Source organism: Genypterus blacodes, unplaced genomic scaffold (assembly GCF_046128005.1).
Source record: "Genypterus blacodes isolate CSIRO-AG114 ecotype Tasmania unplaced genomic scaffold, CSIRO-AGI_Gbla_v1 ptg000067l_1, whole genome shotgun sequence".
Classification (NCBI taxonomy): Eukaryota; Metazoa; Chordata; class Actinopteri; order Ophidiiformes; family Ophidiidae; genus Genypterus; species Genypterus blacodes.
Window position 1 is genome coordinate 8,066,417 of NW_027466879.1, and position 12,163 is coordinate 8,078,579.

At 40.6% G+C, this 12,163-nt stretch overlaps 1 protein-coding gene across 1 annotated transcript; it reads left to right on the forward strand.

Annotated features, from left to right (window-relative positions):
• Positions 1 to 952: 952 nt before the first annotated feature.
• On the forward strand, positions 953 to 3,597 carry lrrc4cb (leucine rich repeat containing 4C, genome duplicate b). The gene has a single exon (XM_076156055.1). It carries the CDS (start codon positions 953 to 955, stop codon positions 2,846 to 2,848), a length of 1,896 nt encoding a protein of 631 aa, XP_076012170.1. The 3' UTR covers positions 2,849 to 3,597.
• The last annotated feature ends 8,566 nt before the right edge of the window (positions 3,598 to 12,163 follow it).

Consider the following 12,163-nt stretch of genomic DNA (forward strand, 5'->3'; position numbering starts at 1 on the left):
AGTAGACATCTTTACACTCCACTTATTCGCCAGGGCTTCTGGTGTTATGAAAAATTTGATCAAAATAAAAAGTAAAAAGCAGCACACTATTGCTATGATAGAAAACATTAATCAGGAATCAGTGGAAAATGCCTGCTTTGAAACCAAAGGAAATGCATCACAGATTGCATTTTTCAGTAGCAATAAACAGACTGTAGTGTATTGTGGTAAAACACAGACACAGAGAACAATAGCCCTCAATGTGTTATTGATAAATAATAGCAATCAGTGATTTTGTTAGTGTTTTGTAACAAAATCAAAGCAATCATAGAGTAATTTACACTTCAAGAGTGTGTGCAAAAGGAAGGGTGCATAAGACTGAGGCCTTGTTTGTTGCATGGGTACATAGTGTGCAGAAAAGTCTCACTGGCACTAGACAATATTTGTTTGTGCCATTGCAGAGACCCCATTTATTCACAGACCATAATGCTTTTGGTAATAGAGGGATTACAGTGAGTGTGTCTATTTGTAAAGAATAAGTTCCCATGGTGTCAATAGATTGTCGTTTTACTTTGACAGAGTTCTGAGCTTTATGTATTAAATGTGCAGCTCCTCCCTGAATGTGTGGCATGTGCTCGGTTAAGTCCTTATTTGTCATCCTTTAGTCCTCCAGTATAGATGAATCATCTTAAGAATCTGGGAATCTGGGACAAGGCAGGGTTAGAGTGTATAATTTCCCACGGATGGGCAGTATTCACAATTAATAATTAATTAATCCCTTTTGCTTTTATTCATCAGTTGAGCTATCCATATATTGCTGTTTAAAAAGGTTTTATTTGTTCTTTAAACTGATTGTACCCAGAACTCTTGTACAATAACAATACTGTTATTCACACTTTATTTGTTTTTTAACTAATATAAGTGTTCTCTGTTCTTCTTGTTGCAGAGAAGACAAACAGCAGATGAACTATGAATGCTGAACACAATGATCTCTTCCCTCCAGCGCCAGACAATGAGAGGTCATAGGCTGAAGGGGTCGCTGTCCAACCCCCTTTTTGTGCTGCTTCTAACCCTTCAGATATTAGTGGTGGCCGGGCTGGTTCGTGCTCAGACCTGTCCATCTGTCTGCTCCTGCAGTAATCAGTTTAGCAAAGTCATCTGCACCCGTCGCAATCTACGAGATGTCCCAGATGGTATCTCCACCAACACTCGATACTTAAACCTCCAGGACAACCTCATTCAGGTCATCAAGGTGGACAGCTTCAAGCACCTGCGCCACCTGGAGATCCTGCAGCTGAGCAAGAATCACATCCGCAGCATTGAAATCGGCGCCTTCAATGGGCTGACCAGTCTCAACACTTTAGAGCTCTTTGATAATCGGCTCACGACAATCCCAAATGGAGCATTTGAGTACTTGTCTAAGCTTAAGGAATTGTGGCTTCGGAACAACCCAATTGAGAGTATACCATCCTATGCCTTCAACCGGGTCCCCTCCCTTCGAAGGCTGGACTTAGGTGAGCTCAAACGTCTCTCCTACATCTCTGATGGAGCCTTCAAGGACTTGAGTAACCTGCGCTACCTGAACTTGGGTATGTGCAACCTCAAGGAGATCCCAAACATCTTACCTTTGATTAGACTTGAAGAGCTCGAAATGTCAGGCAACCAACTCGCTGTTGTCAAGCCAAGCTCATTTACAGGATTGACAAACCTCCAGAAGCTGTGGATGATGCACGCCCAGATCCAGACTATCGAGAGAAATTCCTTTGATGACCTGCAGTCACTGGTGGAACTCAACCTGGCCCACAATAACCTCACCTTTCTGCCACACGACCTCTTCATGCCTCTACATCGCTTGGAGCGGGTCCACCTCCATCACAACCCCTGGAACTGCAACTGTGATATCTTGTGGCTCAGCTGGTGGCTGAAGGAGACAGTACCTGCCAACACCAGCTGCTGTGCCCGTTGTCACTCTCCTGCAAACTACAAAGGCCGCTACATTGGGGAATTGGACCACAGCTACTTCCAGTGTGACGTTCCTGTCATCGTGGAGCCACCCACTGACCTGAATGTGACAGAAGGCATGGCTGCAGAGCTTAAATGCCGTACTAGCTCCTTGACGTCCATCAGCTGGCTGACACCAAATGGATCGTTAGTGACACACGGGGCGTACAAGGTGCGCTTGTCTGTACTCAATGATGGGACATTGAACTTTACTAGCGTCACCATGCAGGACACTGGGACTTACACCTGTATGGTCAGCAACACAGCAGGCAACATCTCCGCCTCTGCTGTGCTTAATGTCACCTCAGTGGAAAACAGCGGGGTGACCTATTTTACAACAGTGACAGTGGAGACCATCGAGGCACCTGGGGATGATAGCCAAACCCCACTTCCTCCATTTGGCTGGGTGTCTTCCTCAACCACAAAAGGTACTCCAGTTTCAACAAGGACCACAGAGCGGACTTACACTATTCCAGTTCTTGACCTTGATGGTGAGGGAGCCCTCAATGGCCTGGATGAGGTGATGAAAACCACCAAGATTATCATTGGCTGTTTTGTGGCCATCACTCTTATGGCTGCTGTTCTTCTGGTTATTTTCTACAAGATGAGAAAGCAGCATAACCAGCAGGATCCCGACGGCCCTGCCTCCTCCATGGAGGTTATAACTGTTGAAGAGGAGCTTGCAGGTGTCGCTGCCATGGAGAGACACCTATCTCTGCCCCCACTGGAGCATTACAACCACTACAACACCTACAAGAGCACTTATCACCACCCTGCTATGCTCAGTACCATACACAGCTCAGTCACACAGGAACCTTTACTGATTCAAGCCTGCTCAAAAGACAATGTACAAGAGACTCAAATCTGATCTTGCATCTGACAAAATATCCACTAGAAGCTGTTTCGTACTTGGAGTACAATGGACCAAAATGTGAAGATTAAAGAAATCCAACTGACATTAACTTGAAAGGTCACAAAGGTGAAAAATCAGCATTGGAAAAGGGTGGACATATGATACTTTAATAAGTGTCTTTACAAAAACAAAGATTATTTATTGAAAAGTATGTCTAGTGGCTAAATGAAGAAAAACAACTTTGTGATAGCATTTTAGCTCTTTTTTCTCTGTGTGTGTGTAATACTGCACAAGGGAAAGAATGGTTGACTGAAAGTGATTAGAATGTATTGAATTCGACACATAATTGAACCGTCATAGAAACTGGGCCTATACCAAAATAAATTTGGTAAAATAAACAGATAATGTTTTTCTGATGGGCGTTCGATGAACATTTTATCACCGGTGGTGCAGTCCCCAGTTTGCACCAATATGTGGAAGAAAAAACTATTCTACAGGCACTATAATCTAGCTGTCACTTGACCAGAGATGACATGTTTTAATGACGTAGCTCTTGATGAAATTACAATAAAGCCAGCATGCCTGGGGAGCAAAGCAGCTGAATGAGTAAATGTGCATTTCCCTAGTGGCTCCTAAACAACAGCCATACATCCTCTGCTTTAATCAAGACTAAATTGCTCCCCCACCTCACTCTACAGTTTCCATACCTTCCTCCCCCTGTCCACCTGTCTCATCTTTTCTTTTTCGCTCTCCTTGAAATTGAAGTCAGGTCAAGTAAAATTTATTTGTAAATTATTATTGATTAGTTTCCAGTCGTAAGTGGTTCTAGCCAGGGCCGTAGTCAGGGCTAGAACCACTTACAATCACCACTCACTCACACACAAACAGCTCCCAGACACACACTCAAAGGAGACCTTTTCAACCCCTGACTATTTATACAGGTTTACTTATGTACGTGTACTTATTTTTCACTCTTTATTAGGTCTGGACCTCTGTGACATCCCATAACTGGCTACAATCCTGGTTCTAGCAGAGGAGAGTGCCTGCGTATAAGTTAGCAGGTTATCGGACCAGTGAAGTCGGAAAACGTCACATTGTCTAAATCTGCTTACCCCCACTGTCTGTACTCATCCCTGTCCTCTTGCCTCTTTCACTGTCTCTCTCACTTAGCCCAGACACGTTCCTGACCCTTTGCCATGTCTCATTTGTCTTGCTTTATCCGTCGGCATGTGCCGCACAACGGTAGAGAATTGCTTGAGAAAATGAAGGGGAGCATAAGGCTCCAGTCTGTAGCCTCCCTGTTAACCTGGTAATGATCTACGTCCACTCAGCGTCGCGTTACCTTGCCATCACCCTGGGGTCACACAAGCTTGGGCGCTGATCGTCCATCTGTTAGTACAGATAAAGAGGCAAATGAAGCTGCTTTGCAATGTAGTGTGACCCTGTCAGACTAATGCAGATGGGACTCACATTGTCAGTGAAGCAGCTAGGAACCTGCACCAAAATAAGGGAAGATGGGTTATAGCTCATTAATCTGTATCAGCAGTTAATTTGCAGACTAACAGCGGAAAGCTGATAACAAAACAGCATGACACTTTTCCACTTTCCCTGTGCCCACCTTCTAACAGGGGGTAGTGGCCTTTGATATTGAAGCAACCCCTGCTCCGTCTCGCTTCTGTCACTGAAAAACACACACACTCTTTGATGTTGCAACATTTATAAAGCATCAAAACATTGTCTCTGCTTTAGTCTGTTTATGCTTTGCTTTTCCATTTAGTCTTTCAAAGAGGAAGGCTCAAGGAACGGAGAGGTGGGGGTGGAAAAGTGTGGGTGTGGGTGGGGGAGGGGTCGGGGGGATTCATCCACAACTGTCATGAGGGGTCTTCAAATGGAGATATTGCAGATATAAAGGGAGAGGAGTGAAAAATAGATAAGGAATAAGGAGGCAAAACTAGCCGTCAGACAGTAGCCATGGAAACAGTGACCTTGTGCAGAAAGTGAGAAGAGGTAGATAGATATGCCTTTCACTTTGGTATCTGTGAAATAGATTAATATTCCAATTAATCACTGGTAATTTCACAAACTAAGTTCATCACTACGCATAGTCTTGTGGTGTCCTCTCTGCGATCACACCTGCCATAGCTTGCAAGTCACAAAATTGCAAGTCTCTTCAGTTTGTTCATATATTTTCTGCAATAGTGCAATGTTAACATTAAAGTATTGCAAAAAGAAATGGAAGGAAGTCTATTTTTAACGATGGGCCATGTCTTGTAGAAGTAGGTGGAACAAATGCATTTGTTACTGGAGCAGGAACAATTGGTAGAAACCTGTTCATCTTTGGATTCTCATGTCACGTTGTGAACGATGAGGACAGCATCGTCGAAGGAAACATCAATGATCCTGAGTGAACCATTCTTTCCCTTTTCCTCTGTTTTCTTTCTCAATGCTCAATTCCTTTTCAATGCTTTTGGTGGCTTAATGATTCAATGTTGATGCTGGCTACAGTAAAAAAGGATATGGATTTTTCTATATGTACTGTATTTGAGAATGAGATGGGGTTGTGAGGTATTGAGAATGACTGGAATATCTCTGTATTGGTATTTACTTGAGTGAGAGTGGGATGGCTTTATGAGGGAGTTTTTTTTGCCAGAAAGAAATTAAGGACTCAAGTACAGATTGGACTTGAAATACCAGCAGAGTGAGCTTGATTTTTGTGCAAACCCCAAGCCAAGGTGAATTCTTGTGTGTTATTCTGCCAACTGTCTATGTAAGGGGAGGGTTAGGTGGGTATATTCTCTCCCATTTTTGGAGAGAATAATCATCAAATCGTAAATTTCTACAAAAAATATTTTCAAAAATAAGATGCAAAAAAAACCTTCAGATCATAATTTTACATGTGCTTCTATTGTTAAAAAAAAACAAACAAAAAAAAGCAAAACAAAAAGAAGAAGAAAAAAGAGACTGTGCTTGTAAGGAGTCCAACTAATTTCTCTGAGGACGATGTTCAATTATTGATACCTGAGGTTGTAGTTCATACTGTACATGAATACAAATAAAAATTGCAATTTTTTCCAATGCATTTCATTTTCATTCATGCCTACATTCGTCACTTCACACTCATATTTGCTCTCACGAACAAGCGGAAACATTCAAACAAAAAAAGGATCACTTGAAAGGAAGGAATGAGGTCACAAGCAGATCTCTTTGACAGAGAAAAAATCTCTTTGCATTATACATGAGAAGTCTGATTCTTTTGAACTCATTTGAATTATTCCATCTGTCTGACAGAGGTGAATCTGTTCATTTAATTCACACTTTCATATCAGACATTTTCATATTAGGCTTGATTGAATTGAATGTATAAAGAGAACTTTTCGCTCATCAATTGGATTCATTTGAGTGAAGTGATTTCATGTTAAACACTCCACTTGTACCAAAGGTTTTGTGAATTATATCTGATGGATACGCTAGAGCATATAGTCCTTCAGGGCTTCTACCCATTACTTTGCACTTTGCATCAACTGACCTGCTCCCTCTCAGACTTGTAGTTCTTTCATGACCACAAAAAAAGCTTTAACAGGTGTCTGTTTTGCCTCAGGTGATGAGGTCATATCAGTTGTGGACAGCCAAGAAAAGTGGATCTGGGTTAAAATCCCTCTTGCATTATAGGCAGTGACTGCAACCCCTCTGTGTTCCAAATTTATCAATCAACCATTGTAGCCACTAGCCAGTAGCACAAAAGTATTTTCCTGTGCTCCAATCTGATAAAACAAACAAACAAAGTACCTCGGAGAACCGTGTCACAAGTGAAATTATGTATTTTGTAAACCAGATAGACTCTGTAAACCATCATGATTTGCATAAAAATTAAGATCAATTCACTGAGGAGATTGCTTTTCATTTTGACGCTCCCTCCAGACAAAAAGCACACAATGACTCAGAGTCACAATTGTCTCTGTGATTACTCTATTTCATTCTTGAAGGACTTCATGGCTGTGAAATGTTGAGGCTGATAGACAGTTATTGGTATCTGTGATGCAGGACAGTCCAAACCAGCAAGGGAATCACAATGAAATTCACTAAGCGACTAAGCGGACCCAATTCAAAAAACTGAACACCAAGCTCATTAATATACAGACAGGAACATACTAGATATGACAGAGAGTAAAGACACATTCATTTTCTGAGAATTTGTAGATTCATATTTTTTCTTCTATGCCATATTATTGTCTGTAAAACTTTTTCAATCATTTTTCCCTAACAAGAAACCACTATCTGCAGTTTGAGACATATGCATCTTCTATTTCTGCTAAATTTGCAGTTTGCATCTGAATGCAGGTTCAAATACAGATATTATGTTGAGCTCAGAAGAAACTACCTTTGCTGAACACCCCAAGCCAATTATTTCACGCTCTGCTTTAATAATGACATATTCTGAATACTCGAGCTGAGCCGAGCCCCATCACTCTCAAATGTAGTAAATGAAAAGAAAGAGGGGATGGGGGAGAGGGTGTCGGCAGGAATCGTGGACAATAGAAATTCCCACACTCCATGAAGGTACTACAGCTCAAAATAGTGTCAGCCTTCAAAGGACTTATGTGTGCTAAATGAATTGAAAGCTCAACAACAGCACCAGATCAAAGCAACATGAGAGGCTACATGTGTGTTGGGCACGTTCAGGCTCATAAACTAAGAGATACTTTGAGCCGACGTGCAGACATCAAGAACCTACATGGTGATCTGCTCTCCTTTGAGGAAGAAATAGAGATGCTTTCATCTGCATGATCGCCATGGTGTTGCTGCTGGATGGAGACCGGCTGCAGTGAGCCTCAGCATTGCAGCCCACCAGGAGCGCAGCTGTAACTTATTTGTAAGTAATCTTCTGTGACAAACCCTGACCACACCCTATTTTGTGATTGTTTTGCATCAAGGCTGAGACAAGGTATGTTCTTTTCAAAATAAATTCCACTGATGATTCCACATGACGCTCAAATGTGGCATACATGTTCATTAGCTATTTATTTATTTTAATGTGGTAAAAATAACATGACATGAAAAAAATAGATTTTAGATAAAAAGTATACGGTCATGACCTTTAAAAAAAATCCTGAAATTAGGATGCAGTAGAAATAAAATTACATAAATGATACATTAAATGTGTATCGAATTTTACTATATTTATTATTTCCATATCAGTGCACCAATACAGTAGAGTCACTGAAAATTAAAAGACAAAGTAACGTTGAAATTTATTTTCTTCTGCCTGCTTTGTGCCATTGTTGCTTCTGTACACGACTAAGAGATACATTCATAAATATAGTGTACTATCTTTGTCTCTGGCCTATTAAGTTGCAAGAACAAATGCCCCTTTAAGAAAAAATCCACAGGGCGTCTGGTACTAAGAGAAGGGGGCCGGGTTAAATACACCATCAGTGAGCTGTGAAACAGATGGTTTCCCACTTGACTGCTGTGGTCTGGCTATAACCAAGCAGGGACTCACACCTGTTACACATATCAAAGCTGGACAGACGAGAAGGTAACAGTGCCAGCAAGGATCATGGACCGACTGAAAGCTATGCAGGAACGATCATAATGCATAATACTTCAAAATACAATTTACTTATCTTTCTCCGAGACACATTTGCATCCTGATCCAAAAAACTCCGCTGTATAAAATAAAATGCAATGATAAATTGTTCAAATCAAACAAGAAAGCATCTATAGTGTGAGTTTACAACATAACCATGCCAGTGTTGGATAATATCACTGGATCCATGCAAAACTTTTTATATGTAATAACTGAAGCTGAAGTTTTTGAACATATCTACAGCACCCTGTCAATAATAGTCAATGTGAAGTAGATGCAAACCAATGCTTAAAATTGTCTTTCTGAGCTCCAATAGCTGCTTTTCAATATATTTCATTTCTCACAGTTTATACAGCTTCTATGCCGATAGTAGCTCCCGACATTTGTCTACACAGACAAACAGAGAAAAGAGAACAAGCCAAGTGTCTCATGATTTAATGGAGAAAGAAAATATTATAAGAGTACTCGCTGTCTTCTATTCCGTATTTTTGTGTGAGGAACCGAAAGGCTCATTATTTTCTTCAATAAAAAGCTATTAATTGGCTACTTTATCACAATTTTGGAAAAAAAGTAAATAGCTAAAAGTTATTATACCATGACTGTAGAGAATACACACTTCTCATTGGCTTGCAGGCGTCCATTACAATGTGCCTCTGCATCAACATTTGAAACTCTATGGTTATGGTTTTTACTGGTTTAGCAATGAGCTCGTCTCTATGTGTGTGTGTCAGCCCTGCAGTAGACTGGTGACACGTCCAATGTGCATCTCATGGCTGCTTGGTTATGCTTGAGACCCTGCACAGGATAAGTGGGTATGGCAAATGGATGGATGGGATGAAAACAACCCAGACCTGAATATTAGAAATTATACTTATGCAAGAGTGAAACGACAGTTATCTTTTTGGAACAGCAGTTGCAAGCCAAAACTCCAGTTCCATGCAGTTACACTCCAAAGAAGACAGCTTCAACATCCCGCCCAACTGCTGCAAAACAACTGGTGCTTCATCTGATAATCAGTAAGTAGATTTGGTTAAACTGGCAGCGGCAGAGTCACGTGCCTGTTTGCTGGCTGAAAGTAATAAACAGCGAACCTGCTCATTTGACTCATGTGGGCTGAAAATCAAAAATGTGTGTTGGCACTCCAAAAATGAGCTTTCCTTCTCCTTGAGAATCCAAACAGGTCCAAAATGAATTGCTGATGTCAGCCAACATTACCCTTCGGGACGTAAGACGACATATGCTTTCTTTCACCTGTGGTGGTCTGCGTGGTTGCTACGGCAAAATGCACGGCCAGGGATGATGAGTAGCAGCTTATCTGATATAAATATAACAGCAAGTATGTCTCATTACGTGACATATAGACAGAACACAAAAAAGCAACACAGAAATAGCCAAGCTTTTAACCAAGGACCTTGTTCTGAGGTAACAGCAAATGTATCCTTAGCTAAAAATATCCTTACATTTTGTTGAATTTATATGTATGTACACGTGTTGTACATACATATACACATATAGCTCTTCCTTGTCTAGTTGTTTTTAGGGTAACCAATGAAATAGACAAGCTGTTATATTTATTTGACACATTACATACTATGATTAGAACACACTGCAACAATTATTTCCCAGAGAGGAGCAGAAAGGATTTGACCTGGTTTTTTGTTGCAGAGAAACTGGAGGAGAGCACCAGAGAAGATTACAAACAGCTCTGCACTGAAGACAGAAGTGAACGATGATGTAATGGAGCAGCAAAGGCATTGGGGCTGGGTAGTGCCTATGTTTGATACCAGTATCAACACCAGTACTTTAAATTGTAACCAATTCATTAATCCTCAAAGTGATAACCACACTTCGACATACATCATTCTAGAATCTTTTGGTGATAATGTTCTAAAATCGTCTCCTTTAATTCTACAAAGAAATAGACAATTATTGAAGTATTGAAAGAAAATCCTGTATTTAAAAGTGAAGTGTTCATATTTGCAAAGTGTGTGTGTTTAGGGTTGCATGGAGATGTTTGAGGTAAACTTAGGCAGTCAGTGAATTTGGCACCTTTGGTTGGCACTAATATTCTGTGCCCTTTTCTGTGCTTTGATGAGCTGGCAGTTGACTCCACATTTATCTGTTCAAATGACAAGCTGCTGCTTTGCCAAGGCACCTCTAATGTCACAGGGGCTAATGTAGCACGAGTGACCACCAGATCCCCACGAGTATTTATGTCATTATGATGGCAAAACCAAAATGAATTATCGATCAGCATCGTGCTCTTAGACACCTGATAAATGCCAGACCATTGGTTCAGTAAACTGCATACCAATAGGGTCATAAGCAAGGTCCGCAACGAAATGATAGAATTGATGACTTACAGACCCCTGCCATCACAGACACAGAGTGTGAGAACGTTGAGTGTTTAAAGCAGGAGTTCATTTCCTGCCTGCATATTTGTAGAGGTTACAAATCAATACCAAGGCTGTAACTGAACAGTAGTACATTATATAGATATGGGACAGATATTGCCACAAAAAAGATAAAATCATCCAAACCTTTCTGTTTTGTCAGTGTTAATAATAAGGGAAATTGACCCCCCTGTCAGGTGCAAATGCTGCTGAGACCAGTTATAGAGTTACAAAATGCTCAGTGGACGATCCCGATCCATAATTCATCAGGATGTGGATGAGATGTCCACGAGGCCTATTGTCCTCAGATGCACTACACCAAATCTCATGCTTGTGACAGCGTCAGAGTGCAATGATGGGATTGATTGGTTGGCTGAACACAAGAATCAGAATCAAAAGCAGGCGTGAGGGCTAGTCATAATAATTGTCCCATCGACACTCATTTTGTTTGCAAAAGAGTACAAATACAAATACAGATATTCTGATGTTAATAGAAATATAGTCCAATCTGTGAAAAATGTGAATAATGACTTCAAAGAGGATTTTGTCATCTGCTTTGCCAGACAATCTAGACCCTTGAATGAACCCCAGATTATAAAAGCTCAGTCACTTGGTTTGTGAACTCAAGCCAAGAATTAAAAACATCCAGGGGAGCCCAGCCTCAGGGTCTCAGGATGCACTCTGTATTGTAGGGGAATTAAAACATCTGACAAATGGCAGGGATCCCTTCCTGGCTTTAAAAGAATCAGTAAAATCTTAAAATCAGTCAAACCATGACAGGCAGCAACTGTTCAGACTTAAGAAAAAGTGGTTATTTGGCACTGCAGTGTGGATTCTACAGTGATGCCATTGCAGGCAAAAGAGAGGATTAGAGAGACGTAAAGGCAAGATGATACAAAGCCAAATTAACCTTCAAACTAATCTTATCTTTAAAATATTCCCTAAATGTACCATAGATGAGTTAAAAGGCGTTGTGTTTGGTGACAAAGCCCCTAGAAAAAAATACATTTGCAAGCAATACAATACAGTATGTTCAGAATTAATAATGGGAACTCTGTTTTAACAATCTAATTTCATTATTCTTTTGCAGAATATTTGGGGACATTGGTGCATTGTTCCATTATTACAGCATGAACGACTGCAATAAGCAAAGCATGAAAATATGTGATTTAGATCTGATATGGTGATATGGAGCTGTAATTCTCTGTGACCAGTGCTCAGAGTGAAATCAAAGAATGGCTACAAAACAAACAGGTGCATTAAATGCGGATGAAGAGTCCTACATGATACGATGATTGTCTCTTACATGTGATCACCTATTTTGATGTAAATATTTATATTCTAATGCAG